Consider the following 17,695-nt stretch of genomic DNA (forward strand, 5'->3'; position numbering starts at 1 on the left):
CGGAGCAAGAGGAAGAGGGGGAGAGGAGGAAGCAGGGCGGGGAACAGAATCGTTAGATTCATCGATTTCCCGTCACCTTTTACGAGATTAAAGCCCATTCGCGTACACGAGATCGCGTAACGCGCGTTTCTCCGAACACTCTATAAATTCCGAGCCGTTAAGTCGATTTAAACTATTTCAATCGACGAGATACTCCGCGAACCTTCACGGCCTGTTTCTCTGAACTGCCGTTAGACCTGACCTATCGATCTTTGTCCCCGCGGTTGATCCCGGAGATGTCACTACAACGGCCATGAAGCCACGGCCAATTTAGTTTAATTTAATTTAATTCAATTTATCGATCTTACAATTGAGAAACATTTGGTACAATTACGTTAAACAAAGAATTAGAACACGATTTACAGCCGTGTGGTATTAGCACGTACATAGATCTACGTATGCTACATTACACTCTACGTTGCTCTATGCATATTTACATCGTTACTTCACGCACGAAAAAAGAAAGAAAAGTATAAACGGCACCGTATGATGCGTAAGAAACGCGATGGACCTATCTGCCCTCTCCCGTCTTCGAGCCGCGGAACAGGACAGGTCTCGAACGTAAGAAACGATTTGGAGAAAAGATGGATGAAAAGTCAAAGATAGTTAACCAATGAACAGATTGCCGGCGCTGGAACAAATCCGAGTTATGGTATTTGGAAGAATAGCAGGTCTGAATAGCGGGCCGAATCGAGAGGTCCGAGACGGTACGTTAAAATCGTGACCCGTGGATCGTTAACACGACAGCTGACGTTAATGAAAAGAAAGATCGATGGACGAGAAATCGCGAAGCGGCATCGACGATTCGCCTCTGGCCGTTTTCTCGAACAACTTCGACACCTGTGGAGAGAAAAAACAAAAGGAGAAAAGTTGGCGACGTGGACCGGTGTACGCGATGCGTTGGCCGATCGTTGGACGCGCGCCGCGTTCCGGCATGCTAATTTAATTACAGGATGGATGGGGTTCGTGAACGTGATTCGCCAGCAATTAATTCCGAGCGCATAATTCGGTCGGTTCGAGGATTCTCCGCGCGTCATCGCCTCCGCGTGGTCGACTAGGAAACCGTGTTTCCCCAAAGCGGGGGATGACTCTCGACTCTCGAAGCTCGTAGCACGGTTTCCGTTCCGCTGGATATTTGGCAAACAACAATATTTGCCAGCTCAGCGAAAATTTATTAAACAACGCCAGTTTCGGCGACTCGACCCGGAAGATCAACGTACACGGATTGAGCGCGCGTTGGGAGTTGCGAACTCGCGCGATTACAGCGTACAACGTGATCAACGAGCCTGTAAAGTTTCCCCGGTGAAAGAAGCTACGATAGCGATGGGATCCGAAACGCTTCTTCGAGTCGCTTCGAATCTGTATATACGGCAAACAATTCGTATCGCTGCGAACATGATTCGAAGCTTAAAGCTCTTAAAAGTCTCGAATAAAATGTATTTACGAAAACTCGCACTTTTCGCACTTTCTTTGGTATTTTGTATTAGTTGTATCAGTTCTACTGTTTGAGCAGAAATAATTAAAACAATCTTGAAATATTATATAGACGTTAATATTATACGGCCAGATTATCGAACACTCGTGGAGCTTTCAAAACCTATCGAGACTGTCAAGAAATTCGTGACCCGGAAGAAGAATCGAAACGCAGTGTCAAAAGTTAGAAGCTTCGAATCATGTTCGAAGCGATTGGAATTTATCGCCGCGTGTGTATGCGCGATGCGGATTCGAAGCGATTTAAAACGTTTCAGATCCCATCAGGATGCGTGGATCGGTGGACGTGGAATCGACGGGAAACGAGCGGCGACGGGAAGGACGAGGAGCGAGCACTGGCAAATCGAGTCGAGTCGAGTCGAGTCGAAATTTGCTTTTGTAATTCGCAACGGAGCGTTCCGTAATGAATGGCGTTTCCCGATTGTTTCGAATTTTACCGTGCAACTTTTAATTAAAAGTTGCCGGATTGAATCGTCAACGGAAGGGCCTGATGGGAAGCCGAACCGATGCCAGCCGATGCAAACATCGGAGAAGTTGTTCAATTTAAAATACGCGTTGCGCGTGGCCGCATCCCGCAACTTTCCCGACAATGAACGCCGAACCGTGGTCGTGTGCCGGTCTCGCGGTCCGAAAAATCTTCCATCGCCGTATCGCATTACCCCCTGCATGTTTCCCCGATGCGATTAAAACCGAACGGACAGAATAAAATATTCCTGCGATCCGCGACCACGACCGACAACACCTGCCGGAGAATGGAAAAAGTCGGAAAGAGTGAAAAAGCTCGGTCGCGCGGCGAATTTGCCCCGGAATTCGTTTTGCCTCGGCAAAGCGATTCGAGGGGACGCGGTTCGAAAAAAGTATCGCCGATGGATTGAATTTTCACTAGGGGACACGACGCGACGCGACGCGCGTCGCGGATTCGCTTCCCATCGACAGCGAACGAATCACCACTTTTCAGCGGAATCGCATTTGCGAGTTTTTACGTGAGCTTAAAACGCAACGTCGCCCTATCACCGTTATTTTTTATCCTGATGAAACGTTCGTTACGAACGTTTGACGGGATACCGGAACCGATTAAACCAAATTTTCGCAGACACGCGAAGATATCGCGGTGTTATATCCGAGAACCGAGGAAAATTCGAGTTCTCGAGTCGAAGGCACGTCGCAAAGTAGCGTGATCTCGCGTTGAATGCACTGGCGATAAAGATGATAGGAGTCGTGGAAGCGGCGTCGCGTCGCGACCAACACGCTTCCGAGAAAAAAAGGCCGCTTCTGCCGGTGAGAGAAGAGACGCGACACGTTCGCGCGATAGCGAGGTCGCAGCGACAGACGTCGATGGACAGCTGACGACGGCTCTATAAGCTTAATAACCTCGACGAAAGAACTTCTGCCGGACGACCGTGTCCCCTCGATCGACTGATTTATAGCTGCTCGCTCGTCGACCAATGATCGCGGGCTCTCTGTGTTCTCGCGCTTCGCGGCCGCTCGAAAAATTCCGAGAACAAAAGGTTCGTCGTGGTCGCAGCCTCGAGGTCGTCCGATCGATTCCATTCGCGCGGCCGTCGACCGGCTGTCGATCGGCGCGGATAAAACGAAATTACAAGCGAAGGAATCGGCACGTTGCAGCCGGTCGTGGCGCGCAGATGTGCAACACGACGAGTCATCGCGTCTCAGCTTCTTTTTCCTTTGAAAACGCAGCAGGCGTAGTTACATAGGTTGCGCGACGCGCAGACGGATTCGTAAGCGACGAAAGCACGCGACGAGTCGCGGAGTAACTTTCGAGGGAGAGAGGAAAGGAAAACATGGCGCGACCGATCGTTCGGTTCACGCGAGCGAGGTCAAAGTGGGATGGGACGATATTTTCCGGAAAGCACGCGATACGACGTCCACCTGGCGCATTTATGGCCGCAGCTTCTCGAACGATGCGCGTTTCGTTTCCTTCTTCGGAACATAGATCTTTACGACCCGTTGTCTAAGCGCGTATTCTTTCCAACGATTTTCCAGTCTTCGTCGTTTTCCTGGCAACGTTGCTCTACGAGTAGACCCATCGCCGCGGATCGATCATGGTTCCCGAGGATCGCGGTGTTGCTCCACTCAGAAGCCTCGCTATTTCGTCTCTTCTTTCCCTCTTTTATCTTTATTGAGATATGTGTAATTTTGTGTGCTACAGTGGATTAGCCGAGTAGTAGTGACACGCATACGTGAGAATGAGCGTGTGTGGCGGTATGTGCGTGCACAGCGTCTCGTTCAACAGAGGAATGCAACCGTTCCTTTGGTAGTGTGGAAAAGAGGATGGTGAGACAAGGAGAGCGGTGAGACGCGTGCAAATGTGTATCGACGAACATCTTGTAAATCACGCATCAAATAAATCTGAAACTATTTTGATATCAATTCCAAGTGTAATCTAAGTGTTCCTTTACATTTATTTCAGCGATTGAGATCCACAATTCTCAACGATATCTTCTTCCTGTCTCTTATTGTTTCAAAGTGTCTTCAGAAATTGAAAAGACTCTCGCGCGTTTCTCTGGCCTAACCGAATAGTCCTTCAATCTGGGTGCTCTGTTTACGCCCAGAAACTCGTTGACCGGTCTCAAACGCGCTTACATACTCGACACGAACGTTCTGCCGAAATTTTCTCCTCCGGTGCGAGAGTACCGTAGCAGAGAGCGCACGCGCCAAAGCATTCTTTTCTCGAGTGATTCGCACGAAATTGCAAACATTTACCTGTGTGCAGGGGTGGGATTGGTCGTCGGGACAGTTTGTTTGAGAGTTTGGGAAAATTACCGGTGGGTCAGTAGGGATTTGAGAAATTGTGGCCGGTCGGCGTAGAATAATCGAATCGACAAATTAAAGTTGGAGGACGGGTCGTGTAATTTCCCGGTAAAAACTAAAAAATCCCAGTCCGCCCCTGCCTCTATGTATATAAAATCGAGGAGAAAAGTAAATGGGCAGGTAATGAAAATAAATGTTGACCAGGTTTCTACTTATTCTGCTAGTTTGCTAATCAACGACTATTGTTTCAGGGAAAACAATCAGATCATCGGCTCTTACCTGGAAATCGAGGACATAACTCTGGAAGATTACGGGGAGTACAAGTGCGAAGTTAGCAACGGCGTGGACGAGGAGATCACGTTACCCGCTCACGTTTATCGGCAAGGTAATGAAACCTTTGAACCGTGTCGAGGCCGGCGGGAAAGATTTTCTCTCGTGATCGTTTCCTCGCGCGGATTTCATTGCATCGCATCGGGAAGACGAGTCCGCGGATATGCTCGGAGAAAAAAAGAAGAAAGGAGAAAAGAGGAGGCGGTCATCGACGTATCCTTTTAACCGCTGCTAATTAACGATCCGATCCGCGCTTTAAACAGTTTAAACGACGTCTCGCAGCGATTTCAATCGTTTCCGATTTAATTCGTCGCTCGTTAACAGTCGACAGCGTGACCCAATTAATTCCAGCCAATTAACCGAAATTCGTACGCTCGTGGACGTCGGACGTGGAATCGCGGTGCGGCGAATCGTTTACGCTCGAGCATCACGGCGAAAGAGATCTGTTTCCTTTTCTCCGCCACGCTGCGTTTCTTTCTTTCAAATATTATTCCGAGTGACACCGATGGCAGATCGTGATGCGATTTGATAGATATCATTGCGCCAGATGATAGATTTGGAACGTAAAATCTTAGATTCGGTGAATCATTCGTTCGGAAGATTTTCACCGCTGGTAGACGTACTGTTCTGACATTAATATCCACGATAGCAAGCATAGCTTCTTCTTCTCTTAAATAAATTCGGGTTTCCTCTTTCTCTATCTTTATCTTGCAGATATTCCTTTCATCCTGGAGATGGCGTAAACTGGTATTTTTGCGAATCACGTTCCACTGTGATTCGTGACATTTCGTGGTCGCTTTCGATCGGTGGCGAACACGTCAAACGAATATCACGGTTTTCGAATCGACAGCAAAGATCGATGTCTTATTCGTTAAAATGCTGATATGAGATAAAGAAAAGAAAATGGAATTACTTTCTATTTGCAATATCTAACAAAGTAAATTTCCGTTGTGTAAAGAGAGCGCAAGAAAATTTGTAATTTACAACGTATGCAAATATTTGTATGCATTTTAAGCTGCGTCAAAGTGCCTTGTAAGAAATAATTGAATCAAGATGAAGAATTACGAACACGGCGAGCAAATTCGCTCGAGATAAAAAGAATCAGGATCACGGTCGCGAATGAAATTAGATCACGAGCGCCCGTGATCGTGATGCAACGATCACCGTGATGAATCACTGTTAGCCACTTTGCTCGCCATCTCTCTAGCCATAGCCTTTCCACGGCGAAGAAAATAAAGCGGACGTTTGCTTTTGCAGAGCCACAGTTTGCGTTGGAAGTACAAAACGGGTCCTGGAGAAGGTCGTTTCTGGTAGGCGTGCTGGTGCTGGTTCTGCTGATCTCGGTCGGCGCGTTTTACGCGCGCTGTTGGCTGCCTTTGGTGCTGCTCTGCCGGGACAAATTCGCCCCTCTCGAGGAGAACGGTAATTATCGTACAGCCGAGTTTCTCCGCTCGGTTACCTACGATTCTTAATCTCCCACCATTGCTTCCGACGATACGCAGTAGCGGTGCGTCCTCGCTTCGCCGAGCTCTAGTCATCAAATTCCGCCCTCTCCTCGTTCCCTCCTTTGCCCTCCTCCAACTCCTACAAGAGGGCCAATGAGAGCGACTTGCATCCAATCTTCTTATCGTCCTTGGTTTTTCAACGATCGTTTTCTTACTCCACGCGACGTGCAGGTGACGTTAATCCGTTCGTTAAGGAACGAACGAAGAAGCGGGCGCCGCAAGCGTTAAGTAAGCGTCGTTTTTGCCCACGGTACCGTTTCGTCGGTAACTCGTACCGTCGAAATAACGCGCGTTTACGACCGGTATATTTTTCCGCTGACACTTGCTAAGTGTCTATAGATCGATACTGGCCGAAGCAAATTCCACTCGATAAATAAATATTTAGCCTGCCGTCTTACTTTAAAAACGAATTCTAAATGCTGCCACCGTGACGATATTCAGTCGTAGAGAGTTTAATCGTTTGCTTCTCGGAAAAACACTCTCGCAGTACGTGCGTTGCACGTTGCTTTTATTTCGTTCTCGCGAAACAGTTCCGTTCCGACATCCGGCACTCCGCCGCGCTAAATTTCATCGATCGTTAGCCAGTTGAGCGTATTTTCGCGATCGGCTTCGTCCCGGCAAAGTATTCGGAGGGAGGTAGCCTATATCGGGCCGAAATTAACATATCGAATTCCCATTTCGTGCAAGTTTTACGCATCCTTGGAATAACGGCGTAGCCACGGTCGCCGCCACCGCCGCCACCGCCGCTCGATACTCCGGAGGAACTTCACGTTCTCTCTTTGAATCACCCTAATATACCGAGCGTTCTGCGATGGCGACCCCATCCGCGCGATAGTTGTGCCACCACCGGGTTACTTAATCTTCGTTTAATCCACGCTGGGAATGGCCCGCGAGCCGCGTTAACGATTCCCTCCTTTATTTCTTCTCCTCTATTTTCCACCTTTTATTTTGCGCGCGATTCGAATCGAGCGTAACGACTCTGTTCGTTCCGATAGCTGGAATACGCTCTATGAGAGAAAAAGAGAGAAAGAGAGGGGAAGGAGAGAGGGGAGTACCTTTTACGTTGGAAGGCTCGCTGTTAAACGTTTCTCGCCTCGTTTCAAGCTCCTTCCGTCGGAGTTGCTCCCACTCTTCGAACCTTCCCTCGATAAGTGGCGCAACCTTGCCGCGAACCTTGTTTCTCTTATCGCGACGAACGATCCGCGTTTCGTTATCCGTTTTCTCGGTTCGTCGCGAGTTTTTTTTCTTCAGATTTTTGACAGAACGACCCGATAGGATAAAACGAATGCTGCAATGGTGGTAGGTTGTTCACGTTGTTGGCAGCCTTATCCCTCGCGGTGTATAACGGGTGTGCGCGGTAAAATCAGACTGCTTAACAAAACGGTACTTTATTTGCGTATTACGATATTACAACGCATAAAATATACTCGGTAATATGGTCGACAGTAACATCGAAACGACATCGGTCTCCCTGATAAGTCTGGCAGGGGGTAATCCAACTAATTGATCTAGTACGCGCAGCAATAAGTAGAGAAGAAAAGAATAACGTATTTTCATTTAAGGTTCCGTTTCCAAGAAAGAAAAAAAGAGAAAGAAAAGTTTGAGAATTCGACGGGTACCCGTGTATTATCCAATTACGAAGCTGCCTGTTATTGCTGTCATCTTATTTCCGTGTATTATTATTATTCTTATTCTGTATTTAATTTGTATCGTTTCGCGAATAAGGACGAGACTAGTATACTTTTAAAAAATCCTTCGATCAACGTAACAAGCGTTGGAAACGTTGACCGTGCTGTTGCTGCACTCTTCCAACTAAATTATCGCGCACTCGTAGCGAATTATATGTATTTTGCAAGACTTGGAAAGCCGAAGCAACGTTTGCTTTTAATTCTTCGACGCTGTTATCCTTGAAGCACGCTTGGCATTCAATTCGTAACACAAACACGAGCAGAAACAGAAATTTCGTGGTTGGAAACTCATCATTTTTTTTTCGGAAGCAAAGTCTTAAGCGAAAGAATGTTATTTTCTCTGTTCTCGGCTTACCGTTGCACGCAGAATCGCTACCCGGTCTGTTGTACGGCCATTTTAGGGACATCCTATATACAAGTACATAAGTAGCCGCACCGATCGTCCCGGAACGTGTACTCGAGCGTCTTCCGCGTTGCAGCTGTGCGTGGGTAGACGATGTCGTTGTTCACGGTTGTTGGCCATCGTCGTTCGACTAAATGCTTGCAAAATATGGCGAATGTTGCCGAGCGGTCGGCACAGGTCTATCGCTGAAGGTGCAACGAAAAGGAAGGAAAAATGGGAAAGATCGGCCGAGACACGGGACGATAAATCGCGGCCGCGCGACCCTCAGGCTGTGACGAGTTACACGTGTACGGCGAAGCCTGTTACGGAAGGAGATGCCGTCTCGTCCGGACGAGATCTGGTCGATAAGGCTGCCGCCGATCGAGTGGCCCCTACCCTAATACGGAAGCTGGAAAATTGCCGCGATTACGCTGCTTCTCGGAAGCGGTGCACCGCGACGTCGTCCATTAACCGTTTTGCGGAGAACGTTTTCTCTTTGTTAGCCGACTGAAAAGATCGCGAACGCGTGCCAGACGAGCCGTGATCCCAACGAAAGTAAGTAAGTCGCTCTGGAAACAACGATTTCCAGAGGAAATCTGCGAATATCCGCAGGCGTTAACTTGCTCGTCCCAACGAGCAACGCGCGATAATCAAAGTTGCCTCGACGCGAAAACCGAGACTTCCTGGCTGGACCGATCGGACGAACAAACAACCACCAAGCCGATCGATACGATTTCCCTGCACCTTCTCCGCGCTCTTCTCTTTGTTCCGCGTTTGATTTTCGAATCTCTTTGCCAGGAATTGGTTCGTTTCCAGCGAACCACAAAGGGTAAGAGTCCGGAACGAAGCGCAAATAGGTTGGCCAACGGTTTTTTTTGCTCCCCCCTCTCCTCTCTCTCTCTCTTTTTCTATAGCTTGTCCGTCTGACGAGAGAAACGCTGAAAAATCGTTGGACCGATAAAGAAGGCAATGGCGCCGGGATTTATCCAGTTCCGCGATTTTCAATCGGTGCGCAGTCAAAAATTTTGAAAACGCACGATACCTGACCGTTTAATCGAGGCCACCGACTACTTTTCCCTTAATTATTCGATTAAATATTTTTTGACGCGTAGCAAAATTTTAGTAATTCGTTTAAAATAAAGATACCTGGCGCGAGACTCGTTTTCCTTTAACGTCGTAACTCTCGACTCTTAACGCGTTTGTTAAAAATTACTGCGCGTTTTAAAGATAAAGTATATATGTTCTTTCGAAACCTACCGAAAAATACCGTGGAAAAAAATATTCAATTTCTTCGTAGGAAGATAAAAGTACAAATGATAAAAACAGCCAGATTTAAAAAATGAGTTGCTAAACCGTATGTTTGTTCTTTTTCTTTTTCACGCGTTGCGCATATAAAATTCATTACGTTCCTCCAGCACCGATAACGCTTTATTTATACCTTTAATTCATCGTGCATCGTGCACTTACAAGGTACATGCGAAGAGTAAAGGCCCGTACAAAACAAGCATTTCGCATCGTAATTTTCTTCATAATCACTTACCTCATTGAGAACAATTTCTACTTTACGCTTATCAGTCGAACTATCAGATTTATATGGATACGAGACCGGCTTCCTAACAGAAACTTTCAAGTGTCCCATATTCTCATTCGGAAAATATAACGCTTCATCGAGTAGCTTCAAAGATACATCTTTATCGTTCGATGATCAAACACTGGTAAATCTCAAGCTTCGTTGCATCCACTGTACAACGATATTTATGAGAATAATTATGTAATTATTAGGTTGTCCGAAAAATGTCTTTCTTTTACAGACACGTCTTTTACAAATCATAAAAGATATAACCTAGCAAACGCGAAGATGGCACCCCTCTGGGGGTAGCCACCCACATGCTATATTTTATTTTTATTATTTTTTTCTTTAATCACTAAGATATAATATTTTACCAAATGTCCTTCTGGACAAATTATAAAAATCAATAAATAAACTAGAAAAAAAAAATATATGTAATATAAACAAGAGGCGATAGACTAACAGATCATCCTCACTTTGCATGTTTTTCGATAACTTTCTCACTGAACGTGTGGACATGTTCAGAGATAAAACAAAACACAAAGCCAATGTACCGAATATTACGAGATTTGTTCGCTCCTTGTCGCATTCCATTTCTCGTAGGCTTCGATCCGTACTCCGTGACTCTCTCGATAATACTACATTTGGATTTGGTTTAGCTATAGAGAACTCATTATAGAGGGAATGTATTCTTGAAAAGTATCTCTTCGGAGTCTCCGATAAGACTCTGTTGTGTTTCTACGTTACGCGTAGACGTTATGTACTCAGCTTATTCGAGTGTTGCGACGCAGCCAAGCACATTTACACGTATGCGACTATAGCTGGTTAGATCTTACTCGAGTTCAGAGTCAAGGTGCCAGGCAGAGAACTTTAGAAAAAATGTAAATTTGTCGACCGGTCAAACGACAGTCGTCGCGGTAAACAAGCCAGGCGATGAATTTTCTTCGGCAACAAAGAAGCAAAAAAAAAATTGAGAACTTGATTAATCAGATAATGTAAGAATTTACATAAAGTTAGACGAACGAGAGAAACAAGAATGAACGCACAATTTTAAATGAAATTTTGAAACCGATCGATCGAACATCGAATCGGTCTGGCAAGGTTAACGTTAATTGAGTCGCTTAACCGTGTTTTAGTGCCAGGGGTTTTTAAGAATCCGTTTGGGTTTGTGCCATGCGATAGCGCTTCGTTCGTTTGTTTGCGAGGAATGCTCTTTTTTTCATGTGTGCAGGTGGTTTACGACTATTTGAAAAAAAAAAGTAATTACGAGAGGAAACTGATATGACTCACGACGAGCTACGTTCGAAACCGAACGCGTTGCGAATTGACGATCGTGACCAAACATCACGACACAGTTCACCACAGTACGCAAACAGCGCAATCGCGCTGCGTGGACCTAAAACGATTAAAAAATATTCGAAACGCTTGATCGATTCCAACGTCAACGCGCGTATAAAACAACTGTGTAATAAACGGTTGATCAGGCAACGAAATAGCATCGTTACAGCACATTGGAGAGTTTTATAGCCGAGAAAATAGCCGGGATCTTATATGAAATAGCTTTACATTAAGCGTGCCATGAGGAAGGGTGGAAATCGCTGGTTTAGTTTAAAGTCGTTCGACCCGGTCGATTACTGTCCCGCAGAGGCTGATGTTACGCGATCGTCCGTGTCGTCCGTCGTTCGTCGATCGATGTTCCCCGGGAATACACGCGAGAACGATCGAAAATCGCGCGCAAAGATAACGTCGGCCGCGTTCTCGATGACCCCGTGACCGACTCGACGCGTCCAAGCAACGACAAGGAATAGTCGCACGAACGATCGGTCGCTTTCACTCGTTGGCACTGGCGGTGCCTACGACGGAATTCACGACGTCGCGTCGTTTCGGAAAGCAGTCTCGCGAGCGTCCGAGTGCCGCTGAAAAAGAAACGAATCGACGTGGGAAGAACCGTGCGATCTGCTGCGACGAATTTTTATTTGTGCCGCGACAAGGTCCCGTTTTGAGGAAAACGAGTAAATAGGAAGCGAGTATCTTATCGCGCGAGATCCCCGAAAACAATTTCGCTTGTTTCTCCTTTCCAGCTCTATCGTTTTCATCGATAGAACTCTGATCAAAATATCTTTAATTTAATCTCTAATCGGTGGCCGATCCTCTCGGGATGGAAAACCCGCTCCGCTGTCTTCTTCCGCAGCATAACTAGCTCGCAGAAGGAGGCTACGGCCTTCCTGCCCCTCTCGCTCGTCAGCAATGCTTCAAAAATCGCCGGCGGCGAGAGCAATGTTACCCTGAGACTAAAAGAACCCTGAAGCAAACGTCGCACATGTATGGTCTGTCCTCGACGCATTCTTTTGTCTATGCGCTGTCGATGGCTTCAGCGCTTGAGAAAACTGAAAACCAGATATGGAGTTTTCTTAGAAAACTGGCGATCGCTTCAACAATAACTATCGACTATTGTTCAAATTATGTATTTCTACTAATATTAACTCGCGACGCCACGGCCGAGTTGAGTGCCGGTCACCGGTGACCCCATGGGTATTCAACGTGTTAAACTAGGAACGAATCGTTTAGGAATAATAGAAATAGAAGATGGTAATCTATTCGTTGAAAGAAACGTTGTTATCTCCGCTGCTCTCTTCTCCTCTTGCAACCATCCTCGCCATGGTTCTGCAAGTTCCACTTATTCCACGTTCCACCGACTTTAACCTAGAACTACCGATAATTAACACGAAGCTATTTCTACCAGAAGCAATCAAAATGACTGGTCTTTAATACATACGTAATAATAGAATATTTTTATATTTATTGACTTATTACCTTCTTACAGAAGGAATTCCATGTTACGCAGTACGTTTTTCGTATTGTTAATCCATCTAGGACCATAATCCTTAAACGAGGGTTGTCACGTTTATAAAATTGTAGAACCAGACATTTTGACTGGTGTGGTATTTCCAGCGTTGGCATCTAGCGATCTGGCGGTCGATCCGGAATTTTCCTGATAACTGATATCGTCGTATCGAACGATACGCGGTACAAATTTGAAAAACGTGTGAGTTTTACAAAACGAGGAAACTGGTTAATCGGGGTTCGATAAACAGATTGCAGGACCCTTTTCACTTTGACAAGTACCAGTTATTTTGACTGGTATTGGTATAAGTAGCCTTGATACAACATACTATTTTGAGTTTGAATACATAAAAGACGAAATAAAATTCATTATATTATACTTGTAATTCTGGTTGCGAAAGTCATTACGTCATTGCGGGAAAAAGATACAAGCTGAAGTAGGAATCTTAAAATAAAATTGTAAAACCAGGCAGTTTAACTGATGTGGTAGTTCTAGCGTTAAATATGTGGATGGTCGCGATCGAAACGCGCTTCGTGAGATTTGCCAGGTGGCAGCGGTGAGCACGACCATAATAATACCTGTACTAATTACGATCACAAACGGGAATTTCAGATGGAAAGGAATGCGACGCTTTGGTGTGCTACCACGAGAAAGACTCGAGCCTGGTCATCGGTATAGTGATACCCACGCTGGAATCGAGGCACCGGTACAAGTGCACGGCGCTGGAGCTCTCCCAGTTGAATCAGAATTGTAAGTCTCGGGTTTAATTAAACGCGGCACCGAGTCGCTCTCCGAGGGAGAAACTGCTCGTTGATAGCGTTATTAAGTTTCCTGTCGCGTGGTCGACCGAAAGGGTAAAGTAAAGGCTATTCCAAGGTCTCGAGGGATTGCTCGGTTCCTCGGAATCTCGCCAGATCCCTCCTCGCGATCGAGCGCGTAGCTGTTGCGGTCAAAAACCGCCCAACACCCTCGCTGCAAACTTCTAAACCCTGGTTTCCTTGGGACGCGACGGAGGATCGACCTGGGAACGGCGACCTTTCGCCACTCGACGTAACAGCGCAACGACGATGACGACGAGTCTTCGTTTGAACCGAGATTTGCCACGTTTAGTCAAAGAGACTCGAAACAACGTAAAGATGTTTTTAATTTTGGCCACGTAACGTCGCTCTGGAGAACGCTGTACGGCGTCGCGACGATCAAAAATCCAGGGAGAACGATAACGGATGGTATTTTGGCGGAGAAATTGGCGAGAACGAGCGACGAATAGGATCTCGCGAAAGAAGGCAGAAGGGAAAAGGCGAAAGGAAAGCTGGCGAAACGGGGACGATTAGCGGGAACAAAGGCGAACAAAAGTTTACGGGGTATAACGCGATCTAGTTTCGCAGCCACGTCGTCCATCCTGGTTCCGCATCTCATGAATATCAACGGCTAGGTGCTCAGCGTTGATAACGGGTGCTCGGTGAAAAATATTCAGACGCTAATTTCCTTCTAATTGGCAGGACGAAATTGGGCCGTGTAGGTGAGCGAGCGGTCGACCGCCCAATTTTATTAATGCAAATTGCCCCGCGCTGCCGGCTCCGATCCACCGATGCAAACTAGCCTATACATAAATTTTGTTCGCCATCCGTGGTCGCCGGCTACCCTTTCTCCTTCTGTCTTTCGCCTCTGTCACGAAATCAATATGCGCGTTTTTCAGACTGAAAGTCGTTCGTATCGCAGTTCGCAAGATCTCGTTCCTCGTGGCGAACGATGCACGCAAGCTCGGCGAATGTAGAACCGGAAGCTGCCGGAGAAAGGGCGATCTATCGGGATCGCGAAACCGTCGTCCGGTGCATGGAAGTTTGCGAATCGAATTAGGAAGTTGGGGCCGGCTTCTTTGTCCGACGTTGTCGCGCGTTTAGTTTGTCGCTGTGATTCAAGCAGCCGCGGTTTCGAATCAAGCGTACGCGGTACCGCTTGCTCCGCTGATTCCGCGTTTGCGCTTCGCCAACTTCCGATAACGCGTGCCTGAATCGAGAGACCGTTTCGTTCGCGCATTCTTCTCTTTGCTCGCTCTCCATTCGTCGTTGAAAGCGAACGAACCTCGGAATTTTGGAAAGCAGACGGAAGAACGGTCGAAAGTGAAAGAAGGCTTTGGCCGAAGTTGCACGAGCTCGGATGAAACTCGAATTTTCCGCATCGACGGTTGCGTAGCTTCGATTCAAAAGTACTGGTCAAGCAAAAGAGAGAAAAAGAGATAGAGAGCGAGAACGCGGTGAAAGCTTTCTATGGTCGTGGCATAGTTGGCTCGCGTGCCGACTCGGCGGAATCCAGTTCATCCTTTGACTGATCGTCCATTTTGTTGGTAATTCATCAAACATCGGCGAACAAACGACAGGATGCCGATAAAGCTCGGTGCTCGCGCCCAAACGTCTCTCTACCAACGGTTATCGATGCCGAGGAATTTTCCAATCGCGATCCAGTCGATGACGCCGATTTAACGTTTCGTCGTTGTTAACGTTCGTCCGTACGTACGTACATGGTCGGCGCTCTAATCTCACGAATTATTTCCACAGTGGAAGACAAAGAAATACAACGATTTTTTCTTTCAGGGGGTGTGGAGATCGGGCCGCACGCCGTTTCCAGTCGAAGAATCATCGTGGTGCTGAGTCCAGAGTCGCTGGGAAACGCTTGGAACGAAACGAACGTGGCTGTTGTCCTGAATCAGCTGTCATCGCTCGCCACTCGAACGATAGTCATCATCACCAAGAATCTATTGAACACGACCGCGATCGCGAAACGATCGAGTCGAGCTTACAACAACATGCGCGAATACTCGATCGATCGTTTGAAGATTTTGCATTGGAACGACACCGGGAACTTAGGTTCCGGCAGCCACACATTTTGGTACAAGTTGCGGCTCGCAATGCCACCGATTCGACCGATCAGCTCCGAGAGCGGCTGCCAATCGGTCGCCATGATCGTTCAGGCGAACGGAAAATGCGGACAGCAGAAGGCTCGATCGCGCGAAAGTCTCGAAGTTCTCGTTTAAAACGGAGGAAAGCGAAACGATCGAACGAAGGAAACGACGTAACGGATCCTTACGTAGTATATACTTACATATACCTACGTAGTAGTCTCTTCGTCCGCGTTTCTCTTCCTTTCGCTTTTGTACGAAAGCGATGACAAGGCCAAGTTTCCGCGCACTTGTCCGAGTATCCATGCGTTTCGTGCAGAATCAGACGTTCGAAAACGCTCGTTCGCGTAGCGTGATAAACGCGCATCAACGTTAACGCCGTTTCCTCGCCGAATCTCGCAAATAACCGCATGAAAAATGTAGCGGTTTCGATGCTCGAGCAACCGATTCACGACCGTGCGTTGTCCTTCTGACTTGTGCTTTTTTACGTTGCGACGTACGTAACATTTAACGCTCCTCGACGTGTGTCTACGAGAGCTACAGCGCGACCCGAGTGTCTTTTAATTTTACTTTGGCTGCAGACCGTACTGTGTACGACGAGCGAAATTCATAAATTTCCTTAAACGTGCGAAAGTCGGACGCGAGTGTCGAAATATACGATGCATCCTGTTTTATCTTGTGCACGTGGAGCAGTTGACAGCGGCGACTGATCGCGATCGGCGAAATTCGAGGAAAGAGGAATTCAGGCGAAGCGCGCAGTCTTCCTTTTCGCGCGAGCACGCGTCGAAGAAAGAAAAAAAGGAGAAAGAAAGGAGAGTAAGAATGAAACGCGTTAGGAGAAGTTAGGAGAAGGAATAACAGGGCGGAAAAAGAAAGCGAGTGCCCTGCTACTCGCGTATATATACGTAATCGCTTATCGCGTACACTTCTCGTTTTCTCTGTTTGTATATATCGGACAAATCGGCGCTCTATTGTCCTTATTTATTATTTAGCTAAGTCATCGTACTATTTATACAACGTTTAGATTTTAGCGATCTCCCTTGTATCTATCAGTATCGAAATCACGAATTACGTAAAACTCGCGTCTACGTTTTCGGGCACACTTTTCTAAGCGGATTTTACGCGCGGTTTTTAGCGAACAAGAAATCTACGCACGATAAGACTAATAATGAACATAGATATTTTATACTGGTTTGTATATATACATATATATGTAAAAGTTGGAAAAAGATAAGTGCGTGTGTAATAGGTGCATGCATGCGCGTGCACGTGTATGCGTGTGTACATGTGTATTATATGTGAGATTCTTTTTTTTTTCCGCCGTTTTTTCAAAACTAACTCGTTACGTCGAACGACTACAAGGCACTTAGAAAGATGTATCTGCGAACGTAACGTCAAACGATAATCCTGTAATTCTAGTACTAGAGTAACGATTATCCACAACTATACAATATACACGCTCTACTATACGATATACATATAGCCTAGCCGTTATACCCGCGTAATTGTACTTTAAATGTTACGCACACGCGCAGAACCGCAACGTGAGCTTAATTTTAATATCATAGTAATCTCTTTACTGTCAGTATTACGATACACTAGTGTACTTGTCTCGCGAGAATGTGCCTGGGCGATTGACTCGCATCTCGGCCAATTGTTGCGAGCCGAGTATAAGCAGAGTATAGACATTAGGAGGTATACTTGTTTATTTAGCGATATAGAGAACAACAAAACGACGACTATCCTCTAATCGTCCGTCGTCGCGTTTCTTTCTTTTTCTTTTTTTTTTTTTTTTTTTTAGTATATATACATACATGCATACATATGTATATATATATATGCTCGTGTATGTATGCGTGCGTGCGTGCGTGTGTGTGCGTGTGTGTGTGTGTGGTCGCATGATGGCAACAAACTCGTGACCGTTCTTGCAATTACCTATGAAACAGAACGGCGAAAAATGTGTGTGTACTGTTGCTTCTCGTCTCCGTTTGATGACGTACATATCGAACAGAATCGACGATACAAGGCTCTATACGTACCAAATATCAGACGTCCGTTTCTCTTCGTGCTGACGTAATTAAGAAGTAAACGGAAATTGTTGTTCGAAAATTCGATAATAAACAAAGAGTATTTATATTTCCAGAAATCGTGTGTCTCGGATCGTCACTTTCTCTTAC

The 17,695-nt window shown here is 46.3% G+C and overlaps 1 protein-coding gene across 1 annotated transcript in view; it reads left to right on the top strand.

Annotated features, from left to right (window-relative positions):
- The window catches only part of LOC132906893 (single Ig IL-1-related receptor-like), a 124,749-nt gene extending 107,085 nt beyond the window's left edge, over positions 1 to 17,664 (top strand). Inside the window, exons 4-7 of the mRNA XM_060959501.1 lie at positions 4,554 to 4,687; positions 5,890 to 6,054; positions 13,235 to 13,372; positions 15,214 to 17,664. Coding sequence (XP_060815484.1) covers positions 4,554 to 4,687; positions 5,890 to 6,054; positions 13,235 to 13,372; positions 15,214 to 15,653 — 877 coding nt within the window. The 3' untranslated portion in view covers positions 15,654 to 17,664. The remainder of the gene's footprint in view (positions 1 to 4,553; positions 4,688 to 5,889; positions 6,055 to 13,234; positions 13,373 to 15,213) is intronic.
- Positions 17,665 to 17,695: the final 31 nt, after the last annotated feature.

This window comes from Bombus pascuorum, chromosome 5, assembly GCF_905332965.1.
Source record: "Bombus pascuorum chromosome 5, iyBomPasc1.1, whole genome shotgun sequence".
NCBI lineage: Eukaryota > Metazoa > Arthropoda > Insecta > Hymenoptera > Apidae > Bombus > Bombus pascuorum.